The sequence below is a fragment of the Heteronotia binoei genome, chromosome 8 (assembly GCF_032191835.1).
Source record: "Heteronotia binoei isolate CCM8104 ecotype False Entrance Well chromosome 8, APGP_CSIRO_Hbin_v1, whole genome shotgun sequence".
In the NCBI taxonomy this organism is placed as follows: domain Eukaryota; kingdom Metazoa; phylum Chordata; class Lepidosauria; order Squamata; family Gekkonidae; genus Heteronotia; species Heteronotia binoei.
This window is the reverse complement of record NC_083230.1, coordinates 112,601,083-112,627,007: the sequence shown is the minus strand read 5'-3', so window position 1 is coordinate 112,627,007 and position 25,925 is coordinate 112,601,083. Positions and strand designations below refer to the sequence as shown.

The window sequence follows — 25,925 nt, the reverse complement described above, 5'->3', positions numbered from 1 at the left end:
ATCCCGAGGTCCCACCAGGAAGATATCATCCCTATGTTCACCATCTTCCCCTTGCATCCTCCTCCAAAGTAAAATGTGCAGAGTCCAAAGGGGGATGAACACATGGAATTCACTGCCACAGGAGGGGGGGGTGGCTACAAGCATAGACAGCTTCAAGAGAGGATTGGATAAGCATATGGAGCAGAGGTCCATCAGTGGCTATTAGCCACACCATATTGTTGGAACTTTCTGCCTGGGGCAGTGATGCTTTGTATTCTGGGTGCTTGGGCAGGCACAGTGGGAGGGCTTCTAGTGTCCTGGCCCTATTAATAGACCTCCTGATGGTGCCTGGGTTTTTTGGTCACTGTGTGACACAGAGTGTTGGACTGGATGTGCCATTGGCCTGATCCAACATGGCTTCTCTGTGTCTGGGGCAGTGATGCTCTGTATTCTTGGTGCTTTGGGGGGCATAGTGAGAGGGCTTCTAGTGTCCTGGCCCCACTGGTGGACCTTCTGATGGCACTTGGGGGTTTTTTTGGGTCACTGTGTGACACAGAGTGTTGGACTGGATGGTCCATTGGCCTGATCCAACGTGACTTCTCTTATGTTCTTTAGCTTTCTTGCCTCTCATTTCCCGATGACGAGATCCAAAGTATCACCCAGTGGATTACCATTCATAACAGGAGTGCTGTCCCCCGTCTCCCCCAACACTTCTCTCATCTCCAACTTGTCCAGTGTTACTTAAATGGAATTATCTGTCGCAATCCACACGCGGAATCTGCCTAGCCCACTTATCTCAAGATTCTGTATGTCACCTAACAGATTATCCTTTTTAATCCATACATTGAATCTACATAACATATGTCTTGAATTCATGGGCTCTGATGAGCTATAGTATCACTGAATGGATTATTTCTCTTAATCCATTATTGGCAGTCATAAGAGCGTTCTCCGCACAGACCCCCCCCCCCACGCCCCCATCTTCGTGACACATGCAAGCAGGGCTTTCGTTTCCGCCCTGTCATATGTCAGACACAGTTTGACATAAGTACCTGTTACTGATGTCCTCTACAGTTCACGATGCTGAGCTACGTCTTTCAAATAAACATCTATTTCAAGGCGATGGGGATTTAATAAGCCAAGATTAGGCACGTTAGGGCCCATGATCTCTGCTTTCACTGGCATTCCTTGAAATCCGGAGTTGCTACAGTGACATTATCCAAAAATGGGGACAAGGAAAAGGATTATAACGAAGTGAAATGGATGACACGGTTTCGTCCCAGTGGTACAAAAACTGTCGGCGGGTGGCTCTGCAAAAGCAGAGGTTCCCGTATGAATGCGTAATGCGCCAAGTCCTAAATTGGGTGTAATCTACAAAGAGTAGCCCTTATGGTATGAGCCTAGGACTGGATAGAGCTGGGAGTAGTTCCCCACTCAGCCAAGAAGCACACTGGGTGAGTCTGGACCAGAAGCTTAATCTCACTCAAAGGATGTTGTGGGGTTAACAGGGCTTTTTTTTTAGCAGGAACGCACAGGAACACAGTTCTGGCTGGCTTGGCATCAGGGGCATGTGGCCTAATATGCAAATGAGTTCCCACGGAGCTTTTTTCCTACAAAAAAGCTCCGTGTGGAATAATGGTGACGTCAGGGTGTGGCCTAATATGCAAATGAGTTCCTGCTGGGTTTTTTCCTTCAAAAAAGCCCCAGGGGTTAAAATGGAAGAGAGGAGAACTATGTACGTCATCCCAAGATACTGGCCAAAAGAGTAAGATGAAAGCAGAATAGACTTTATAAAAACCCAGTTTCAGATAGGTAGCCACTTTTGTTTACAGTTGGAGAGCAAGATATGAGTCCAGTAGCACCTGAAAGACTAACACAATTTCCAGGATATAAGGTTTCAAGAGTTGACGCTCCCTTGGTCAGATACTAGTAGGAATCCAGCAAGATTCAAGTCCAGTATTGCCTTAAAACCCAGTAAGATTTCCAGCTTTGGAGAGACAACGCTCACTTCATCAGATCTGACTCTTCAAAGTTATTAAGATTCTACTGGACTTGAACCTTGCTCTCTTGGCTAGCTAATGCCCAATCACTTTTAACAGAGAGGGGACACATCAGACATTCTAGAGGTAGAGGTAGTGTCCTGTGCAAGCACCAGTCGTTTTCGACCCTGGGGTGACATCGCATCACGACGTTTTCATGGCAGACTTTTTTTACGGGGTGGTTTGCTCAGTCATCTACACTTCCCCCCCAGCAAGCTGGGTACTCATTTTACCAACCTTGGAAGGATGGAAGACTGAGTCAATCTTGAGTTGGAACCCAGCTTCTGCCGGGATCGAACTCAGGTCATGAGCAGAGAGCTCGGACTGCAGTACTTCAGCTTTACCACTGTGCGCCACGGGGCTCTTTCAGACATTCTACTTCCTCTCAATTGTGTCCCAGTGTTCTCCTTACCCCATTCAACATAGTTACCCAGTCCTCCCTCATCTTCTGTTTCTTGGCCATACAAGAAAATGACAAAATGGTGGCAAGTGGTTTTCATCATGAGAGATCATTACCATAGTCCAAAGACAGTAGGGTTGCCAATCCCCAGGTGGGGGCAGGGGATCCCCTGGTTTGGAGGCCCTCCCCCCGCTTCAGGGTCATCAGAAAGCGGGGGGCGGGAAATGTCTGCTGGGAACTCTATTATTCCCTATAGAGTTTTATTCCCATAGAAAATCATAGAGAGTTGATCTGCGGGTATCTGGGGCTCTGGAGGGGGCTGTTTTTGGGGGTAGAGGCACCAATTTTTCAGCATAGCATCTAGTGCCTCTCCCCAAAATACCCCCCAAGTTTCAAAAAGATTGGACCAGGGGGTCCAATTCTATGAGCCCCAAAAGAAGGTGCCCCTATCCTTCATTATTTCCTATGGAAGGAAGGCATTGAAAAGGTGTGCTGTCCCTTTCAATGTGATGGCCAGAACTCCCTTTGGAGTTCAATTATGCTTGTCACAGCCTTGATCTTGGCTCCACCCCTAATGTCTCCTGGCTCCACCCCCAAAGGCCCCAGATATTTCTTGAATTGGACTTGGCAACCCTAAAAGATAGTGGCCTACTTCACTCGGGGAGGGACGGTGGCTCAGTGGTAGAGCATCTGCTTGGTAAGCAGAAGGTCCCAGGTTCAATCCCTGGCATCTCCAAAAAAGGGTCCAGGCAAATAGGTGTGAAAATCCTCAGCTTGAGACCCTGGAGAGCCACTGCCAGTCTGAGAAGACAATACTGACTTTGATGGACCAAAGGTCTGATTCAGTATAAGGCAGCTTCATATGTTCATTACTATTCTAAACCAGACATTATTCGGTGTTGGCCCCATTTTGTGTAACGTGATACAAGGATAAGGGTTTCATGCAACAAACTGCCTTCTGCTAATGAGCTGTCTCGGAAGCGCTACGGTCATTTCAAACACCCTTCCCTCCCACCTTTTTCCCCACCCTTTTTTTGCTGCATGATCTTCCTCGAACTTTTAAAAAACGTTCTCAGTTGAGTGCTATAGCACTAAACCAGTATAGCACTTCAGGACTATAGCAGCACCACTGAGCTGCCTTGACTCCATTAACTGAATGGAATCAAGGTATCTCAGTGGTGCCATTATAACACTTAAGTGCTATTTTTTTTTTAAGTGCTACAGCACTCAACTTAGAACATAAAGAAAAGTCCAAGAAAGACTGTGCGGTGAAAAAAGGGGGAGGGGAAGCAGAATTATAGAAATCACTAAGGACATTTTAAACAGCACACCCCAGGAATTCAGAAGCACAACAAAAGAGATGAAAATGGAAGAAAGCAGTCTCTCTCAAAAGCGGCTCAACCACACTTTGCTAACCCAATGCAAGCGGGTTGGTATGAACAGGTAAATAAATTCCACTAGCAGCTAGTTACTAAAACGGGTCTGTCTGAAATGAATGAAAAACCCCACTAAGAACCCACTACTAAAATGGAAAAGGGGCACTATTGAGTAGTACTGCTATTTATAGAATTCCTGCAGTTTGTGGATTGTGTTAAATTCACACAGTGGATATACATATCCAAGATCATGTAGCAACTGAGCTTTACAATTCTGATCATATGCTGTTTTGGGGACCACACTGAAGATCTGCTTCGTTTAATATTCTGTGCAAAAGACTCAACGATCAGCAGGGTCAAGATGGTCTACTGACAACTGGTGGAACCCAGTCTCCCTTTGGCTAGTCTCTCTGCTAAGTTCACCTTGGTCCAGAAGGAAAGGAAAGGTCCCCTGTGCAAGCACCAGTCGTTTCCGACTCTGGGGTGGCGTTGCTTTCACGACGTTTTTACGGCAGACTTTTTACGGGGTGGTTTGCCATTGCCTTCCCCAGTCATCTACGCTTTCCCCCCCAGCAAGCTGGGCACTCATTTTACCGACCTCAAAGGATGGAAGGCTGAGTCAACCCTGAGCTGGCTACCTGAAAACCCAGCTTCCACCAGGGATCGAACTCAGGTCGTGAGCAGAGCTTAGGACTGCAGTGCTACAGCTTTAACACTGTGCGCCACGGGGCTCTTTTGCTCCAGAAAGGACCCAATAATAGAAAAAAAGAATAATGCAAACTATTAGGAGTGTGCCAAATGTTCATATTTTTAGTGTACAAGATTGCCAAATGTTCTACAAACCTCCCTTCTTGGGGCACCAAAATGGGCTGCTGCTTCGTTCCATATCTTGCTACCTGGCCTTCATTTTCCTAGGACCAGGAACTTTGCATGTAGCCAAATACCCATGGAAAGCAAGGAAAGGAACTCCAGGGAGTAAGAGTCCATTCCCACAACACACTTTCCCTGTTTTCACCATGGGATTCCCTTGTGTATGCAGCATGGGAACAACGTCAAGTGATATGCTGCATGCTAATAACCTTGGGAGCAGAAACAAACTCAGACCGATTTCTCACTAGCCTTAGGTCACATCACGCTCCTCTTCTCCGGGGGGTTCCATTGGGTTTCACACTATCTGCCCCGGGGCTGCAACTGGCTTCGCCTTTTGTTGCGAGGCAAACAGAAACTGGTTTTTAGAGGATCTTGTTTGCTGCGTGAAAGAGGCGGAGCGAGTTGCAGAAAGCCTACATCTCCCAGGATCCCCTTTGTCCCTCTGATTGGGTAGCAAGGCGTTTGGAGGGAAACAGGCCCAGAGAGGGGTGGGGCCTGGGAAGAGAATATAAAGGCCAAGCCCAAGAAGTGGGTGGTCTTTCCCTGGAAGGCTTAGCTGGAGGCAGGAGAGCTGGAAGCAAGGGAGGAAGCAAGGGGGGCGGGGTTAGTGTAGTATTATAGCAGGGACTGTAGAGATAGAGGCGTTAGGGCTTTTGCTTATTTTCCCTTCACCCTTTTACTGTTTTATGGACCTTGGTTGTTATATTGCATTGACCTTTTAATAAACCTTTTTTTTCCGTTGTTAACTCTGCCTGGTCCTCACGCCCATTAGTTGGCCTAAGCTAAGGGAGGCCTGAAGGGCTTGGGAGACCCTTTACCCAGAGTGGTGGCAGCAATTGGTAAGACCCCGCTGAGTCGTGACACCCGCTGAGAAGAGGAGAGGGAGAGCAAGGCAAGGCTAGCGGGAAATCGGTCTCAGACTTTCTCATCCAGCCCTTCTTGGCAGGATCCGCAAGACATATTTCACAGGAATCCCATCGTAAATATCATTGGAGAAACAAGAAAACATGCTAGACTCCTCCAAGGGGCGGAAAAGTGGAACTATGTTATCTGTATTGTTTTATTTATTTTGCTTTACTTATATCCTGCCTTTCTCCCCGCAATGGGGACTAAAAGAGGCTTACGTCATTCTCCTCGCCTTCATTTATCCTCACAACAACCCTGATAGGTAGGCTAGGCTGAGAGATAGTGACCGACCCAAGGTCACCCAGCAAGCTTCCATGGCAGAGTGGCTCCCAGAAAGTCTGGCAGTTTAACCACCCTGGTATAAGGGAGGAGACCTGGCATGCTTGCTGGCTGGATATCAGTGTTCGCATCTTCAGTTTTGCTTCTTGCTTTGAAAAAACGCACTGCAGCATATTTCTTTTCTTTTCCCCCCCGCTGTTTTCTGTTATCTTTTGTCATTTCTCTGGTGCGAAATGCACCCTTAGTGGCACATAAACAGTGCCAAAGGAACACAGGAATCATCAATCGGGACAAGAATTTTTGCTCACTCCACAGCTCAGAGGGAATATTGGTCTGGAGCACACTTAGAGTGACAGGCTGGGCTTTTCCCCCCTTTTTTCTTTTGAGCAGCAACACACAGGAACACAGTTTGGCCCGGCTTGCCATCAAGGGGTGTGGCCTAATATGCAAATGAGTTCCTGCTGGGATTTCTCTACATAGAAGCCTCCCCAAAAGCCCTGGTAGCAATATAGCCGCGTAGGCCACAATCTCTATCTCTTTTGCCAGTGGAACTTTATGACAGTTTGGTAACAGTATAGTTCTCACACCTAAAAGCAGGGCTTTTTTTGTAGCAGGAACTATTTGCATATTAGGACACACCCTCTTGATGCAGCCAATCCTCCTGGAGCTTACAGTAGGCCCTGTGCTAAGAACCCTGTAAGCCCTTGGAGGATTGGCCACATCAAGGGTGTGTGGCCTAATATGCAAAGGAGTTCCTGCTACAAAAAAAAACCCTGCCTAAAAGATTTCTAAGACAGAAAGTCTAGAAAATGATGTGTGTGTTTTTTCCAGGGGCTTTCGCAGATGTGGGAGGAGAACAGAGAAAGAGTGATAACGCATGAAGCCCCTTCCTGGCTTATGAGATGAGAAAAAGTGAACAGTTTAGAGCACTCGAAACCCCAAAGCAGAAATCTTTTTTCTCCGTTCATCTCTTTACCTCTTCACTGTTACAGCTACTTAGAAGTAGACTAGCAGGCCGGTGTGAGTAGCAGTGGGAATAAGAATGCTCTGGGGGAATATACAAGCACCTACAAACACGCATGCTGGCCCATTAATGTGCAAAGGATCTGAGCTCTACCACCATGCACTCTCCAACACAAAGCCCCAGCAAGGTCCAAAGGTGTTCACGGCCTGTTTTCCCAAAAACCGCGGCTGCCAAGGCAAATACATCAAGGAATTAATTAAAACTTTAGCGATGGAAAGCCCTTAACAAGCTCATATTCATGGTGAAGGAATGAGGCACGCCTTCTTTCCAGTCCATGTGCGAATGCACGTGATTGCCGCACGGCACCTTTTCTGTGTTGTTTCAACAAATACAGCTGCGAGCAAAGGCTTGACGTCTTCTTTGCGGGTCCCTTGTGTTGGTGGGGGGGGTGCTTTGGCAGTGCACGGCGGCAGAGCCAGGGACCCTTGGCAGGGAACAACTCATACAAAACGCGGGGAGCCAGTGTAGCGTGGCGTTTGGAGTGTTGGCATGGGAGAGCAGAAGGAAGGGTTGCCAGGTCTGACTCAAGAAATACCTGGGGACTTTGGGGGCGGAGCTAGGAGACTTTGGGGGTGGAGCCAGGAGCAAGGTTGTGGCAAGGATAACTGAACTCCAAAGGGAGTTCTGGCCATCACATTTAAAGGGACAGCACACCTTTTAAATACCTTCCATTGGAAATAATGAAGGACGGGGGCACCTTCTTTGGGGGTTCACAGAATTGGACCCCCTCTGGTCCAATCTTTTTGAAACTTTTGGGGGGGGGGCTGTTTAGGAGAGGCACCAGATGCTATGCTGCAAATTTGGGGCTTCTACCTCAAAAAATAACCCTCCAGAGCCTTTGATACCCACAGATAGATTCTCCATTATACCCTATGGGAACTGGTCTCTATAGGATATAACGGAGTGCCCAGCAGACTTCCCCCCCCTCCAGCTTTCTGATGACCCTGAAGCAGGGGGGGGAGGACCTCCGGGGGGGGGATCCCTTGCCCCCAGCTGGGGATTGGCAACCCTAGCAGAAGCCCAGGTTCAACCCCCGATTTACCCTGAAGCATTCCTCACTGATCTTGGGCCGGTCATATACTCTCAGCCTAACCAGCCTCCCAGAACAGATAAGAGCATAGAATGGGAAAGGGAAGGCAGCGCATATATTTCTTACAGTCAGAATAGTTCAGAAGTGGAACCAGCTGCCTAGGAAGGTGGTGAGCTCCCCTTCGTTGGCAGTCTTCAAAAACGCGCATGGATGATTATTTGTCATAAATGCTTCAGGCTGATCCTGCATGGAGCAGGGGGTTGGACTAGACCAGGGATGTCAAACTCATTTGCTTTGAGGGCCGGATCTCACATAAATGAGACCTTGTTGGGCCGGACCGTGACGGGATGGGCCGTGTGTGTATCTATTTAAGATCAGGTAGCAGAGATATAAATTTTATAAAGGACAAACACGATTAAAGTTTAAAAAAACCCAAAAACCTTAAAATAAAACATGCTTAAAACAATAGCACTCATTGGTCTTAAAAGTGCTTTCCTTCTATCTCCCCCATGGGATCCAGGGAACTGGGCAAAGGAAGCTTTGGCTCTTTCCTTCCCTCCCCAGGGGGCCAGGACAGGGAGGAGCCTCAGCCAATAGAAGGAGGAGAGGTTTGGCTCAGTAGCTGTGCTGTGCAATTGAAAGAGCCTGAGAAACTAAGCTCTCCCTCCCTGCTTCCTCCCCAACGGAGGAGCCTCAGCCAATGGAGAAAACAGAGACTTTGCTCTATAGCTCCTGTGTGATTGAGCAAGTCTTGCAAAGCAAGCTGTTATGCAGAAGGAAGCAGATTACAGCAGTTGCTCGGGGACCTGATTCAGTCTGACACCTCTGAACAAGATGCTCTGTATGGCCCCTTCCAACTCTATGATTCTATGTCTCTCTGAGCTCCTTGGAGGAAAGGCCAGAGGGAAAAAATGCACTAGAGAGAAACAAGTCTGCAAGCACAATTCATGTAAAGAGCCAGTTTGGTGTAGTGGTTAAGTGCGGGGACTCTTATCTGGGAGAACTGGATTTGATTCTCCACTCCTCCACTTGAAGCTGCTGGAATGGCCTTGGGCCAGCCATAGCTCTGGCAGAGGTTGTCCTTGAAAGGGCAGCTTCTGGGAGAGCCCTCCCAGCCACACCCACCTCACTGAGTGTTTTGTTGTGTGGGAGGAGGAGACTGTGAACCACTCTGAGATTCAGAGTGAAGGAAGGGATACAAATCAAATAAGAATTGGTTTTATGCCCCACCCTTCATTATCTGAAGGAGACTCTGAGCAGCTTACAACTGCCTTCCCTTCCTCTCCCTAGGTGGGGCTGAGAGAACTTGTGTCTGACCCAAGGTCATCCAAGCTGGCTTCATGTGGGGGTGTCAGGAATCAAACCCAGTTCTCCAGGTTAGAGTCTGTCATTCCTAACCACTACACCAAACTGGTTAGAGAAAAGTAGGGTAGGAAAATCAACTATTCTTCTACACCATGCTGGCTCCCCGTATAAAATTACAGGAGGAACACGATCACATGTTGTCCCCGTGCCACCATCCTGATTGAGCCCTTGTGGCAATTTTTAAATGGCCAAGTTCTTCTCTGAGAGCCAGTTTGGTGTAGTGGTTAAGTGCGTGGACTCTTACCTGGGAGAACCGGGTCTGATTCCCCACTCCTCCACTTGCAGCTGCTGGAATGGCCATGGGTCAGCCATAGCTCTGACAGAGCTGCCCTTGAAAGGGAAGCTTCTGGGAGAGCTCTCTTAGCCCCACCCACCTCTCAGGGTGTATGTTGAGGGGGAGGAAAGTAAAGGAGATTGTGAGCCGCTCTGAGATTGTGAGTGGAGGGCGGAATATAAATCCAATGTCGTCGTCTTCTCTAAAAGGGCCTCAATGGATTGGCCCCTTGGCCACTGTCACATCAAGTTTGTCCAGAACTTCAGCTGTCAAAAATCCCCTTGGAAAGAAATAATTTTAAGTACCTAAATCAGCTCGCACGGTCTTGGTGCTCAGTGAGAATGTAGGCTGCGGAAGCTGGGACTCGCATTCCGTCTGACTTCTGGAGTTTTAAAGAAGGATGTATCCAAAATTTCCCTCTAGGTGGATGGTGACCCTGAGTCAAATGCGTCCAATCTCCATGCCATCCGACTCCCCAATTTCCCCACAGATCTGGGTTTGTTCCACAAAGGACTCGTGGCTGTCTTCTAGAAGACGAGTCTCAAGCTCAAAACAAAAGGAAGCCCAGCTGTTCTGCTGCCCCCTCTCCGAAGGTCCTGTTTTTGCTTCCTTGGTTCTCCCCTAGGCAAGGCCAAAAGGGTGGGAGATTTCCTTTGGCGGAAGCTGCTCACAGCAGCCTCCGCCTCCCACTTTAACTTACGAAAGAGAAAGAGGCCCAGAGAGAGAGAGAAGAGATTGCCCTTTGATGATAGGAATGCACAGGGACTCTCAGCAGATTATCTTCTCCCCAGCAACAGTACAACCAACTTGCCGTCAAGCCAGAACCCCCCAAATCTCTCTTAAAACAAAACAAAATAATACGCTCTCGACACCTAAGCAGAAAGAACTGTGTGTCATTCAAAAGCTTGCTTCCAGCTGGCTCAAATAAAAGTTATATGCCTTTAATGGGTCTCGTTTGATGTCCTCAATGAAGCCGCAGACAGTCTGTTCTCAACAAAAGTGGCATCTTTGTGCAATTTTAGGATGGAAATCAGCAGATCAATGGGGGGGAAAGGCCGTAATTTGTAAAGTCATCATAATTTGTAATTTGCGGGAGGGGGGTGTCGTAGCAGGAACTCCTTTGCATATTAGGCCGCAGGCCTCGGATTCAGCAGGAGCACAGCTCCTGAACCTTTCTGAGGGTTCTTTCGCTTCCTCCTCACCTGTTGTCCATAGTAGGTGCAGCTGCATAACAATCCCTGGATTAGGAGAGCAGCCAGCCAGCCAGCCAGCCACCAGGGGCTTTGTCGCTCCCCCAGCAGCCCTCCTTAACCCCTGGAAAAGCCTGTGACACCCTTTCTCCACTTCTGATGTGATTTTCGGTGGTGGGTGGCTTGCTGGCCTTTTGACTGTGGGGGAGAGTTGGCCAAGGAGAGCCCCAGATGAGTGAGGCTTGCTTGGGCTGGCTGGATCTCTTGCCAGCCCAAGCAGGCCTCCCTCACCCAGGGCTCTCCTTTCTTGCATCAGGTTGCTTTTGGCTTGGGAGAGCATATGCTGATGAGTTATGCTAATGAGCTCCGCTACCAATTTTTCTACAAAATGACTGCTGGGCCACACCCTTCTGATGCAGCCAATCCTCCAAGAGCTTACAGGCCTCTTATTCCAGGGCCTACTGTAAACTCCTGGAGGACTGGCTACATCAGGGGTGTGTGGCCTAATATGCAATGGAGCTCCTGCTACAAAAAAAGCCCTGGGAAGAACGAAGACACTCTTCTGACCCGCTGGCTGGCTGGCTGATGTTACCAATCAGTTCCAACTGCTAATGTTGCCCAGTACCAGTAGACGCCAGGTGAGGAAGGAGAAAGAGAATTGCACTTAGGGAAAGCTGAGCTATTTTTTTTTTATTTAGGGGCAAATTCCTTGGTTATCCAGTACACAGCTCTGATTTGAGCCCAGGGGGACACGAGCATCACGGCTGCTTACAAGAGGTTTCATTATTCTCTGCATCACCATGGTTTCGCACAGACTTTTTTGGTAGGAAAAGCCCAACAGGAACTCATTTGCATATCACACCACACCCCCTGACACCAAGCCAGCCGGAACTGCATTCCTGTGCGTTCCTGCTTAAAAAGGGGGGGGGAGCCTTGATTGTCCCATCTGAAGGAACTGAAACCTTATTAAACTATCCTGGGGTCTTCCTGCTACTCATGGATCTAGGGAAAACAACAGCATGGTTCTGGCCCCATTGATGGACCTCCTGATGGCACCTGGGTTTTGGCCGCTGATGATGAAATGAAGATGCTTCTGGACAATACTCCCTTTAAGCTGTGGAGTCTCATGAGCAAAAATTCTACTTCGTGAGCTACTGGCATTAAAGTTGTGAGCAACTGCATACATTAGTTTGCCCTGTGGCCATTTTTTCCTGAGCGGAGACAAAAACGTGTGAGCTGGAGGCTCACACTAACTCAGCTTAGAGGGAACACCGGGTTCTGGATACAGTTGCAAGCCCCTCCCTGCTGGTTAGAGCACTGAAACCGTCTTTCCCTCATCTGGCAAAGAGGTGCCACATCAGAAAGAGCGAGAAGAATTCGTTCGCGCTAATTGAAGTCATATATATTGCATTTGCTGTCGAATCCCTTCAAATTGAAAGAAACAAGGTTACCTTTTATTTCTCCGAAGTTCCCTGATCCCATGGCAAGGAGCTTGTCTTTCCAATCTTTTGATAGTAGCTTTTCAATACTAGGGGTTTCTGAATGAAGGAGAAAAAAAGGAGAGAGGGGAGGGGGAAAAAATCCCGCAAGTGAATCAACATGACTGACTGCACAATAGAACTCATTAAAAGTCTATCTGCTAAAAATAAAGCCTCCCCTATCCCGGACCCGAGTTCATAATGACTTCATCAACAAACTGATAAGAGGAGAGCAAGGGGAGAGAGGGGGGGAAAAAAAGGATCTGTTTTGTCACCTGCTGTTTCTAAATCATTAGCTTTTTCCTCTCACAGAACAAAGCCATTCGCCGTGACAATGGGTGCCTAGAAACCTGTCGCTCATTGTTTTTCGATTTAGAGAACAAGTTTCTGCTTATAATGGAAGCTTGTCAATTTCAGGGTGTTAGTCTTGTCGTCAGGGAAAAAAAAATAATTATGTTGATAAAAATGCAGAGCCGGGGAGGTGGGGGGGGGGGGAATAAAAGGCAAAAGAATTAGCGCCTAAATCTGCTACATGTAATTACATCCCTTGGTGTGTTTACAATTACATCCACTTTACAATGTGTTTAAACATAGTGTGGGGGTGAACATGCTGGGGCAAGTCCCCCCCCTCCCCAATAACACGCACATTGGAAACAAAAATAAAAATAATATTATTAAAATTCCAGATGGAAAATGCTTTGCAAATATTATGAAATCTAGAGAGCAGTATGACAGGGGGAGCCCTACCATGTAGTTTCTGAGAGTAGCTGCATTACTCTATGGTAGAAGAGCTGGATTCGAGTCCAGTAGTCGCCCTGCAGACCAGCAAGGCTTCCAGGGTATAAGCTTTGAGTGTCAAGGGAGGTTTGAAAGCTGATATCCCAAAAAATCTGAAGAAGGGAGCTTTGATACTTGAAAGCTAAATTTGAATCCAGTAACAGCGAGATTCAAGTCTGGGAGCACTTTAGAGACCATAACGCTTTCAAGCATCATGGGAGGTTCTAAGCTCGAAAGTTGATATCCTAAAAATCTGAAGAAGGGTGCTTTGATATTCGAAAGCTAAATTCGAATCCAGTAGCAGCTAGATTTGAGTTGGAGAGCACTTGAGAGACCAACAAGATTTTCAGAGTATAAATTTTCGAGAGTCATGGGAGATTCGAAGCTCGAAAGCTGATATCCCGAAAATATGAAGAAGGGAGCTTTGATAAAATCTGAATCCAATAGCAGCTAGATTCAGGCATGGGAGCACTTTAGAGATCAATGATTTTCAGAGTATAAATTTTTGAGCATCATGGGAGGTTTGAAGCTTGAAAGCTGAAATCCTGAAAATATGAAGAAGGGAGTTTTGATACTCAAAATTTGAATCCAGTAGCAGCTAGATTCAAGTCTGGGAGCACTTTAGAGATCAACAAGATTTTCAGAGTATAAATTTTCGAGCATCAAGGTAGGTCTGAAGCTCAAAATCTTATTTCTCAAAAATTTGAAGAAGGGAGCTTTGATAGTCAAAAGCTAAATTCAAATCCAGTAGCAGCTAGATTTGAGTTTGGAAACACTTTAGAGACCAAAAGGATTTTCAAGAGTATAAGGTTTTCAGCATCATGGGAGGTTTGAAGCTCAAAATTTTATATCCCGAAAATTTGAAGAAGGGAGCTTTGATAGTCAAAAGCTAAATTCAAATCCAGTAGGAGCTAGATTTGAGTTCGGGAGCAAGTTAGAAACCAACAAGATTTTCAGAGTATAAGTTTTTGAGCATCATGGGAGGTACAAAGCTCAAAAGCTGATATCCCGAAAATATGAAGAAGGGAGCTTTGATACTCAAAATCTGAATCCAGTAGCAGCTAGATTCAAGACTGGGAGCGCTTTAGAGGCCAACAAGATTTTCAGAGTATAAGTTTTCGAACATCATGGGAGATTTGAAGCTCAAAATCTTATATCCCAAAAATTTGAAGAAGGGAGCTTTGATAGTCAAAAGCTAAATTTGAATCCAGTAGCAGCTAGATTTGAGTTCGGGAGCACTTTAGAAACCAACAAGATTTTCAGAGTATATGTTTTTGAGCATCATGGAAGGTTTGAAGCTCAAAATCTTATATCCCGAAAATTCAAAGAAGGGAGCTTTGATACCTGAAACCTAAATTGGAGTCCAGTAACACCACAGAGATCAAATCCATTTTCGAGGTGTAAGCTTTCAAGCAGTAAAGCTCCCTTTGACAAAGATCTTTGATGCTCAGAAGCTGATATTCCACCCTGACCTGGATAGCCCAGGCAAGCCCAATATCATCAGATCTCAGAAGTTAAGCAGGGTCGACTCTGGCAAGTACTTGGATAAGAGACCTCCTTGGAATACCACCACCAGGAGGCAGGGAAAGGCTTTATTCCACCAGCTCCCTGAATATCCTCTGGGCCCTAGTTCAAGTCAGTCATCAGAGATTACCATAACTCCCAAATGTATGCACAAACACACAGTATGCACATATAAATACAAAAATACCCCCCCCGAAAGAAAGCTTTTGCCCTGAAAATCTGATGAAGGGAACTATGATGCTTGAAAGCTTACACCTCAAAAAAATCTTGTTGGTCTCTAAGGTGCTGCTGGAGTCAAATCTAGCTGTCGTATCTCATATAGGGACACACACAAAAAGAAAACACAACACTCAATGGTCCATCCAATCCAGCAACCGGTTCTCAATAGTGGCCAGCTAAGATGTCTTGGATAATTGCTTAAGCAATGCCTACTGACCCATTACCCAGTCATTCATATGTATATCACTAGTTTTAAATATATATCTTCAATATTCACGAGGGAGATACCAAGGGCATGAATGGGGTTCACTGTTTATCATTATTGCATCCTGACCTTGGTAGGTTTTCCCCCCCTTATTTGCCGGGTGAAGTTTTTAATGCACAAGTAAATACACATGCTAATACAGTAGCAGGGAACGTTAACCTCGGTTCCAAACAATGTAATTGTATATTCTTGTCAGCATTTAGAAGGGTGCACAATTACAATAGCTTTTCCAATCCCGCGATTAGCACGGCATTCAGTTCGAAAATGGAGTGTACTAAAAGATAAGTGCTCCAGTGTGTTCCATCTAAATAACAATGCCCACACTTACTATCTCGATCTAAGACATGCAACTGCTATTCTCCGCAGAGGGGCTGATGTTGTGTTTGCGCCGGCATTTGCTTACCCCCTACTAGGAACCGAAAGAGAGTACATGTTAACTTTTCAAAGGGACCGTCTGGCCTAGAGACCATACAATTATGAGCAACTGGTTAATTTCCTCCATAGAAGTAAAAAGGCATTACAAGGAACTGTCATTATCATGGTTGGCTAATTTTGCTGGAGTTTTCCCCCCCCCCTCTTTTATTTACGTGAGCCCTCCCCTCCTCTCTCCACATAAGTTCAGTGCTCTCAGAAATCAAGGGCACAACGAGTCTTCGGTGCAGAGCAAATTTGGTCCCTGAAACTCATGCGTGGAGCTCCCCTTGCAACAGGCAAAATCAACAATTGCCTTGACGTGTGTCTTCTCCATTAAGGCTCCCCCACCTTGTGGAACAGTCAGGAAGTCTCCCATTGCAATTGGCTTTCCGCAAACTTTGCGAAACTGAAATATTCAAGAGGGCTTTTCCACACAGGCAACAGGGTAGTAGCCCTGTGCGAAGAGTTTCACAGTGACCTGGCCAAATGGTTGAGGACTGGGGTCTGTACTTATGTGCAAAGTTTGCTGTGGGCTGTATGGTATAATTTAACATCATTGAATGTGCCATATTTGCTTCAGTTTTGTTTTCATTCTTCTGGTTGGTTCTACAGGTTGGTGTAGTGGTTAAGTGCGCGGACTCTTATCTAGGAGAGCCGGGTTTGATTCCCCACTCCTCCACTTACAGCTGCTGGAATGGCCTTGGGTCAGCCATAGCTCTGGCAGAGGTTGTCCTTGAAAGGGCAGCTGCTGTGAGAGCCCTCTCCAGCCCCACCCATCTCACAGGGTGTCTGTTGTGATGGGATAAGATACAGGAGATTGTAAGCCGCTCTGAGTCTTTGATTCAGAGAGAAGGGCGGGGTATAAATCTGCAGTCTTCTTCTTCTTCTTCCACATCCCAGATCCTATCGCACTGTGCACTGAATGTCCCATCCCACTAACTGTATTTACTCACTCTGTGTAATCCACTTGGATTCCCAGGATGGAAAAGGTGGACTATAAAAAACCATAAATAAACACACATATTGGCTACAACAACAGGCGTACCCAAACTGGTCAGGTGACAGAGTGAACCTGTAAAGTCTATAATTGAGTTTGAATAGCCCAGGGGTAGCCAAACTTGCTTAACGTAAGAGCCACGTAGAATAAACGTCAGATTTTTGAGAGCCACAAGAAATGACTCCCAGATGTTTGAGGGAAGGAAGGGTTGAAAGAAGCAAACGGGGAGGGAGAGGTGGCAAGAAAGCAACTTTAAATGCATTCTCAAAGCCACCAGCTGGCTTGACGAAGTGATTTAAAGAGACAAATGCCTTCTCCAAGCCAGCTGACAGGGTGGTGTGGACTTCGAGAGCCACACAATATGTGTGAAAGAGAAACATGTGGCTCCTGAGCCACAGTTTGTCCACCCCTGGAACTCAAGCTTCACGATAAACTGTGATTTGTTTAAACCGTTGTTTGTGCAAACTCTGGTTAATCTACCAGATGAAATAAACCCCAGTTCGCCGGCTTCTTGCTTTTATTGCACCTCCCAGTAGGGAAGAAATTCTTGCTGTTCTCACTTCCAAGTACTAATCCTTCTTAGCTTCCAAGTTGTGATGAGCCCGAACTATGCCATGCTGCCTTCCCTCCCTATTTGTCTATTGAGCTCAAGGGCTGTATCAGGCCCCTAGAGGGCTCCTATCAGATCCCTGAGCAACTTGCTGTCATCTGCTTCCTTCTCTCTCTCTTGCTTCCTTCTGCATCACAGCTTGCTCTGCTGTGCTCAATTGCACAGGAGCTACAGAGCAAACCCTCCAGCACATGAAGCAACTTATGTACAAAAGCTCACAATGCCCAGCCATTTCATGTTTTCCCCTGGGTCTTAGGCTCAAAGCATTGACCATGAGATTTCTGTAAGGAGCGTAAATAAATCAAAAGTAGGTTTGCAGCTTACACACACACACATCTGAACAATACCGGAACTAGTAAAGCACAGACATTGTCGCCACATTCTGATGCAATAATTCAGAGTAAGTGGAGTCAGCTATCAGGAAATGTTATATAAACAACATATTGCAAGGGTGCTAATCCTTTAAGCGCGTTTTAAGGTTTTGTTTTTTTTTAAATCTTTAATTGTGTTTGTCTGCATCCTTTATAAAGTTTTTATCTCCATTTTCTGGCATTACAACTTGAAGAAGAAGAAGAAGAAGAAGAAGAAGAAGAAGAAGAAGAAGAAGAAGAAGAAGAAGAAGAAGAAGAAATTGGATTTATATCCCGCCCTATACTCTGAATCTCAGAGCAGTCACAATCTCCTCTACCTCCCCCCACCCCCACAACAGACATCCTGTGAGGCAGGTGGGACTGAGAGAGCTTTCACAGCAGCTGCCCTTTCAAGGACAACTCCTATGAAAGCTATGGCTGACCCAAGGCCATTCCAGCAATTGCAAGTGGAGGAGTGGGGAATCAAACCCGGTTCTCCCAGATAAGAGTCCGCGCACTTCACCACTACACCAAACTGGCTCTCATGACACACATGGCCCAGCCCGATAAGGTTATCATTTATGTCAGATCCCGTCCCCATAATACAGGAGATTGATATCCCTGCAGTACAATGTACTCAGACTGGCAACAGTTCTCAAAGTTCTGTTACAGAAGGGCAGGGGTGGAATTCTAGCAGAAGCTCCTTTGCATATTAGGCCAATCCTCCAAGACCTTACAAAAAAGAGCCTTGTAAGCTCTTGGAGGATTGGTTACATCAGGGGTGTGTGGCCTAATATGGAAAGGAGCTCCTGCTAGAATTCCACCCCTGCAGAGGGGCTTTATACAGCCCTTACTACCTGAGAAAGTGGGTAACTGGAGTAGTCAGGATTGTATCTGCTACTGCCTAGATGCAATGCCACTGAGCCAAGACCCCACCTGTTTCTTATTTGTTCATGAGTCTCTTTCAGAACACATTTGCCCTGGATTTCTCCTTCATTTCTCCCCAATGGCTCTCAAGGCTAAGAAACTCGAGTCTCCTAGAATGGCATTGTAAAGAAGATTACAATGGAGACAAAAGCGAGAGACAAAAGGGATAATCTAGCCATGATTTTTTTGTCCTGGATGACTGAACTAATTAGTTTGTATTGCAAAACTTCTGGCAGTGGGTTCTTCGTTCTGCGGCACTTAGGGATCCTGCAGGAACTAAACCGTTCTGCATCTTCCCGGGATTAGGTTGGGTGCTTCTAAATACAAGGCATGTACAAACTCGGTCAGACAAGGATCACTTCCAGGAATAAAAAGAACACTAAAGAAGTTGGAATTAGAACTCCTTTGAATCACCGGTGCACAAACCTGGGTCAAGGTCTGCTGATCTGGAAACACACACAGACCCCCCTCCCCCGCTTCAGTAGATCTGTTATGATTCATGTATATAACATGGGCATGAGCCACTGCATCATGCGCTTTGTGGTTACGAAGCGCAGCCACTAGATGATTCTGGGATATGTATACTTCACAGTTCACAGGTAGTCATCGTTGCCTGCTTCTTCATCATGACCCTAGCAATTCCTTGGTAGCCTCCCATCCAACTACTGAACAAGTCCAACGCTGCTTAGCTTCTAAGATCTGACAAGATTGGGCTAGCCTGGGCTAGCCAATCCTCCAAGATCTTACAAAAAGGAGCCTTGGAAGCCCTTGGAGGATTGGTTACATCAGGGGTGTGTGGCCTAATATGGAAAGGAGCTCCTGCTAGAATTCCACCCCTGCAGAGGGGACTTTATACAGCCCTTACTACCTGAGGTCGTGGATAACTGGAGTAGCCAGGATTGTACCTGCAACTGCGACTGCCTACATGCAATGCCACTGAGCCAAGACCCCACCTGTATGGAGCTTTTGGTGAAAGCATAGAGTACTGTGTACAGTTCTGAAAAGGACAACTAGAATGATTCAAGGGGTTGGAGCACTTGTCCTATGAAGAAAGGTTAAAATGCTTGGGGCACTTTAGCTTGGAGAAACATTGACTCAGGGGTGACATGATATAGGTTTACAAGGTCATTCATGGGACAGGGAAGTTAGAGAAAGAAGTACTTTTCTCCCTTTCTCACAGTACGAGAACTCGTGGACACAATGAAATTGCTGAGCAGTTGGGTTAGAACGGATAAAAGGAAGCCCTTCTTCGCCCAAAGGGTGATTAACACATGGAATTCACTGCCACAGGAGGTGGCGGCGGCTACAAGCATAGGCAGCTTCAAGAGGGGATTGGATAAACATATGGAGCAGAGGTCCATCAGTGGCTATTAGCCATAGCGTATTGTTGGAACTCTCTGTCTGGGGCAAATGATGCTCTGTATTCTGGAGTTCTGGCCCCACTGATGGACCTCCTGATGGCACCTGGGGTTTTTTTGGCCACTGTGTGACACAGAGTGTTGGACTGAATGGGCTATTGGTCTGATCCAACATGGCTTCTCTTATGTTCTTATGGCTACAGATCTAGTTGAAGGCATTTTAATATTTACACCTTTAATCTTCTGGAGAAAAGAAGCCTGCCAATATATTGTCAAGCTTTAGACAGAAAGCAGAGAATGGATGTGAAGGGTCCAATATCATATTGTGAAACCCACTAAGTAGTCTTGGACAAACTGCCCATCTAACCTGATATACGGCTGTTGTCACAAAAACTGTCATATGAACCTCCTTGTAAATTCAGAGGTCGAGCTGCCAACAGTGGGTTAGGATATACTTGGAGATTTGGGGGGTGGAGCTTGGGAAGGGCAGGGTTTAGGGAGGGGAATGACCTCAGCTGCATATAGTGTCATAGATTCCATCCTCCAAAACAGATATTTCCTTCAGAGGAACTGACCTCAGTAGTCGGGAGATCTGTTGTAATTCTGGGAGTTCTCCAGGCCCGACTTGGTAGATGGCCACCTTAAGGGACTTTTGTCTGTATTCGCAGCCGGCACCAGGGTTTTTGGTGCCCTAGGCCCCTGCCCCCCCCCCCAGCGCCTACAGTGGTGAGGGCAAGCGCGGCGGTGGCAGGGTGGTGCAGCAAGGAAGGGCAGGCTTTGAGCACCTCAGGGCACACCTGCCGATGCACCACCCTCACTTAGCCTTCCCAGGTCTGTGCTTCTGCTGGAGGGGCACATGCAGGGAGGGAGAGTCCATCGGCTGCCCCTGTAGCCAGGTGGCAGCCTACCTGGCCTACTGGGACACACCAGCCCTCTCTGTCTATCTCTCTATCACCCATCTATCTATCTATCTATCTATCTATCTATCTATCTATCTATCTATCTATCTATCTATCTATCTATCTATCTATCTATCTATCTCTCTCTCTCTCTCTCTCTCTCTCTCTCTCTCTCTCTCTCTCTCTACCTACCTACCTACCTATCTATCTCTATCATCTCTATCTATCTATCTATCTATCTATCTATCTATCTATCTATCTATCTATCTATCTATCTACCTACCTACCTACCTATCTATCTCTATCATCTCTCTCTCTCTATCTATCTATCTATCTATCTATCTATCTATCTATCTATCTATCTATCTATCTATCTATCTATCTATCTATCTACCTACCTACCTATCTATCTCTATCATCTCTATCTATCTATCTATCTATCTCTCTCTCTCTCTCTCTCTCTCTCTCTCTCTATCTATCTATCTATCTATCTATCTATCATCTCTCTCTCTCTCTCTCTCTCTCTCTATCATCTCTCTCTCTCTCTGTCTATCTCTCTATCATCCATCCATCTATCTATCTATCTATCTATCTATCTATCTATCTATCTATCTATCTATCTATCTATCATCTATCTATCTATCTATCTATCTATCTATCTATCTATCTATCTATCTATCTATCTATCTATCTATCTATCTAAGGAATTACTCCATCCCAGCGGAAGCTAGGCTCTGGGCAATGTACAATTGTAGATAAAACAATAAATAAAACCAGATTTCAGATAAAAGCAATTTCATTCTCAATGGTGTCTTCATCACTGCAGGTCTAAATTTCAGATTTCAAATTTTGGATAACAGCTGCTACACTGCGCTGGGGGGACCCTTGAAAGAGTACTGAGGAGAGAGGTGCCAGCATGGCAACTGTTGCTGTCCTAGGTGAAAGCATGGTGGAACATCTCTGCCTTACATGCCTTACAAAACTGTAGGAGATCTCACAGGGCCCTGGTATCTTCAGGCAGAGTGTTCCACCAGGTCGGGTTCAGGACTGAAAAAGTCCTGGCCCTTGTAGAGGATCAGCAGAGCATAATGCCCTTTCAGGGGCATAGCAAAGGAGGCAGTCCCAGACTGCTCAGGGCTTTTAAAGGACATAACCAAAACTTTGAATCTGACTCAGTACTCAACTGAAAGCCAGTGCAGATGGCTAAGCACAGGTTGTATGTGTGCCATCAATGGAAGTCCCATCAGGACTCACTCCGCCACATTCTGGACCCATTGGAGCTTTCAGGTCAGACTCAAGGGAAGGCCAGCATAGAACAAGTTACACTAGTCTACTCTAGAGGTGACTGTCACATGGATTACTGCGGCCAGGTCTAAGCGGGACAAGAGAGAAGCCAAATGCCTAGCTTGGCAGAGATGAAAAAACAAAATAGAAGCAAATCCAGCTACAAAGTGTTTGCACTCTGTCTACTGAATGAATATAGGCTAGAGCTTCCGTAGCCAACAGATATGAATGACTGTCATGGGTGAGGTGGAGCCTAAAAGTTGAAGAAGGTGTCTTCACCGAAACCGGTCCTGAGCTTCTTGATTTGGCTGCAGCGTCCTACCTTTGTTATTCTTCAAATTTGTGACCTACTCCAGGATTATTTTGGAACAGGGCTTTTTTTGAATAGGAACACACAGGAAGGCAGTTCCGGCTGGCTTGGCCCAAGGAGGTGTGGCCTAATATGCAAATGAGTCCCCGCTGGGCTTTCCCTACAACAATCCATATGTGAAACAACGGTGAAGTCAGGGGGCATGGCCTAATATGCAAACGAGTTCCTGCTGGGCTTTTTCTACAAGAAAAGCCCTGTTTTGGAATATTACTTCGACTGTGTAAGTAAGTAAGTAAGTAAATTTATTTTTGTATCCCGCCCTCCCCCGCCAAAGGCAGGCTCAGGGCGGCTCACAGACATGGGACAACCATGATTTCAATAAATACAATCAAGACAAAAGCAGATTAAAATACAATTAGGTTACCGTTATAGATTAGTTAAAATAGATAAAACAGCTGTTATAAATTAAAAGTTAATAATTAAGGTGCTACACTTCACAGTCATGTATAAGATGGCTAGGTGGCTACAAGTCAATTTAGCCGGGTTCTGTCTTAAAAGCAAGCTGAAAGAGGATGGTTTTGAAAGCCCTGCGGAACTGATTCAAGTCCCGCAGGGCTCGCACCACCTCTGGGAGTTGATTCCACCATCGGGGGGCCATTGCTGAAAAGGCTTGCTCCCTCGTTATTTTCAATCTAGCCTCTCTTGGCCCAGGGATTTTTAAAAGGTTTTGAGAACTAGATCTCAGTGCTCTCTGGGGAACATATGGGGAGAGGCGGTCCCTAAGGTAGGCAGGTCCTCGGCCATATAGGGCTTTAAAGGTAATAACCAGCACCTTATAGTGAACTGATATTGTTTAGGGACATTATTTGTTTAATCTTATGAACAGTGCCTATTTGTCAGCTACATTTATTTTCTTTATTATAATATACCAGAGGGTTGGATAAAAGAAATTGTTGTCACAGTGGTTCCTTACTGACATAGTTTTATTGTGCTACACAGTTTGCCACTGTTTACGAAGAGATGGAAAAAACGCCACCTTGGCAACGCGTGTGACCTGGGCCTCCACTGAAAGATAGGTATCTAGTGTCACTCCTAGACTCTTGACGGTAGGCGCTGGTGTTAATAGCGCCCCGTCATGAGCTGGCAATCTACGTTCCAGCTCGAGTCCAGCTCCCCCCAGCCACAGAACCTCTGTCTTTGACGAGTTCAACTTCAACCTACTCTTCCTTAACCAGCCCACCACAGCCTCCAGGCCTTCGGCCAATAATGACAGGACTGTGGCTGACCGGTCCCTCAACAGCAAATACAGCTGGGTGTTATCTGCATACTGATGACATATGTGACCAGTGATGGCACCAAGACCGCGGAACACCTTCCAAACGTTCTCCTAAGGAAAGACGCTAATTCTCTGTCGGTCTTTAGGAGATAAGGAACAACGATCTCCAAAATTTAATCATGTTTGTGCTGCCAAAGGGGACAGTCAGAAGGATGAGGCATGGCTATTTTTAATCAGGCCTCAGGTTCAGCAGGACCTCACAGCGGCACAGCTCTTTCTGAGGGTTCCCTCTCTTCCTCCCCACCTACCTTGTCCATTGAATAGTAGGTGCAGCTGCACAACAATCCATAGATTAGGAGAGTGGGCAGCCAGCCAGACAGCCACCAGGGGCTTTGCCATGCTCCCAGCAGCCCTCATTAACCCCTGGAGAAGCCCACGCCACCCTTTCTCAACTTCTTATGTGATTTTAGGTGGTTTGTTGGCCTTTTGACTGGGGGGGGGGCGGGGAGCCCAGGAGAGCCCCAGGCAAGAGAGGCCTGCTTAGTCTGGCTGGATCTCTAGCCAGCTCAAGCAAGCATCGCTCTCCCAGGGCTCTCCCTTCTTGCATGGGTTGCTTTTGGCTGGGGTGGCGGGGTGGCATGTGCTAATGAGTTATGCTAATGAACTCCACCACCTATTTTTCTACAAAACGACCCCTGTTTTTAATCAACAAAATATCCTGGCACAAAACCTATATATCTGCACCAAAACGTTTTGATTGGCTTTCAGATGAAAGGTGCAATACTTTCCACCCTGAAAATTAACTACAGTAATTATCAATAACAACCTAAAAAAGATGTCACTGTGCTCCGCCTCATTGGGCTGTCTCTTTCTCCCTTACCTGCGAACGCACAAAGCTGAGAAATCATACACAACCACACGAAAATGGAAATTTCCCTGCATTTTGCGTTATGGAAATCCACCGTTGTTATTGAGAGTTCATAATAACACGATTTCCGTCTGCTTCACAGACTATTACAAATACACCCGAGGTGTGCATTTTCCTACCAAATAGTTTTAGAAAGAATATTTTAAAAAAAAAAAAATCCAACCAACTCGAATAGGTCACATAAACATATTTCCCTCCCCTCCCCCTTTCCCTTGCTGCTTTTCTTTTTTAAAAACCTCCTTGAGTAGTAAGTAAACAGGCTAGAATACCAGGGTATTTGCGGTAAAAGACTGTCAGTCATTAAAAGCTAACAAACCTTTGCAAAGAAGGAATGCAGCAATAGAAATCCATTGTGAACTAACAATGCGCTACAGAACCTCCAGGCACCAAAAGCAGACCGTTTTACTTCTAAGTCTATTGTCAGCGAAGTCCGTGACAAAGCTTTTCCCCTGCAGCTAGACAAAATATTCACCCTGGTGCGGCTCGTGAAGAAACAGAAGACTTCTGTGTAACTTGCAGAGTTAAAGCAACAGTAACCCAAATTCTGGGATGGGAACAGGCCCGGGATTTAGTACTACTGTAGAACAGAATGTGGTGAGGGAATTACACTGCCCGCCAAACGAACGTGCCCCCAACAAAATCAACTAACTGAAGCTAAGGTTGGAGCAAGCGAACTGGGGAAATCGTGGCAAATCAAAATTGTTCACCAAACAACTTGGAAAATTAACATTCAGAATGGTATGGTGTCAGGTTACCTCAAAGATCTCTTCCTCTGATATCAATTTGCCTATTATTGATTTGCTGGCTTTATACCCTGTCTTACTTCTGAATGGGGACCCAAAGCGACTTACACTGTTCTCCATCCCTCCATTTTATCCAAACAAGAACTCTGTGAGATTCTTGAAGAATAGGCCTATCAGGGCCAGCTCTCCCACTAGGCAAACTAGGCGGTTGCCTAGGGCACTGGGAAGTGGGGGGTGCCAAATTGGGCTCCCCCCACGGTGCCCATGGCAAATGCCTACTTTGCCTGCCTCCCCCCTGCCGCTGCCCACCCCCTCCCTTCCCTTGCACTTCCCCCCCCCCACCCGGCGCGATCAGAGCATCACAGCCTGCCCGCCCCCCGAGCGCACCGTGCCTGGGCATTACCACCTTCAATGTGGCTGGCGCAGCATCTACTCCTTTGAAAAGCCCGCGGGAGGAAACTTCGCTCCCCCTCACTTCTGGTTCCTGGAAGGAGGGGAGAGAAGCCTCCTTCAGTGGGTTCTTCAAAGGAGTAGATGCCGTGCCACCAGCCGCATCTAAGATGGTAAGCCCAATTGCTGCGTGCTCTGATGAGGGGGCGACGGAGCAGCAGGAAGGGCGGGGGGGGGGGGGGCAGCCTGCCTGGGGCGCCACGCAACCTTGGGCCGGTGCTGAGGCCTATCAATGGCTGCTAGCTATGATGACTAAAGGAAACTTCCACATTCAGAGGCAGTCAACCTCTGAATCTCAGTGCCAGGAGGCAACATCAGGGGAAGGCCTCACCCTCCATCCACTGTTGTTGGACTTCCGAGGGAACTGGTTGGCCACTGTGTCAG

At 46.6% G+C, this 25,925-nt stretch overlaps 1 protein-coding gene across 4 annotated transcripts in view; it reads right to left on the bottom strand.

Annotated features, from left to right (window-relative positions):
* The window catches only part of SOX5 (SRY-box transcription factor 5), an 871,788-nt gene that overhangs the window by 328,038 nt on the left and 517,825 nt on the right, over positions 1–25,925 (bottom strand). For 3 of the 4 annotated variants that reach the window (XM_060245898.1, XM_060245895.1, XM_060245896.1), the window contains one exon: positions 12,184–12,270. In XM_060245898.1, the coding sequence (XP_060101881.1) occupies positions 12,184–12,270 (87 nt within the window). Of the gene's footprint in view, positions 1–12,183; positions 12,271–24,664; positions 24,779–25,925 lie in introns of those variants that run through there. The other variant, XM_060245899.1, reaches the window with a different exon arrangement.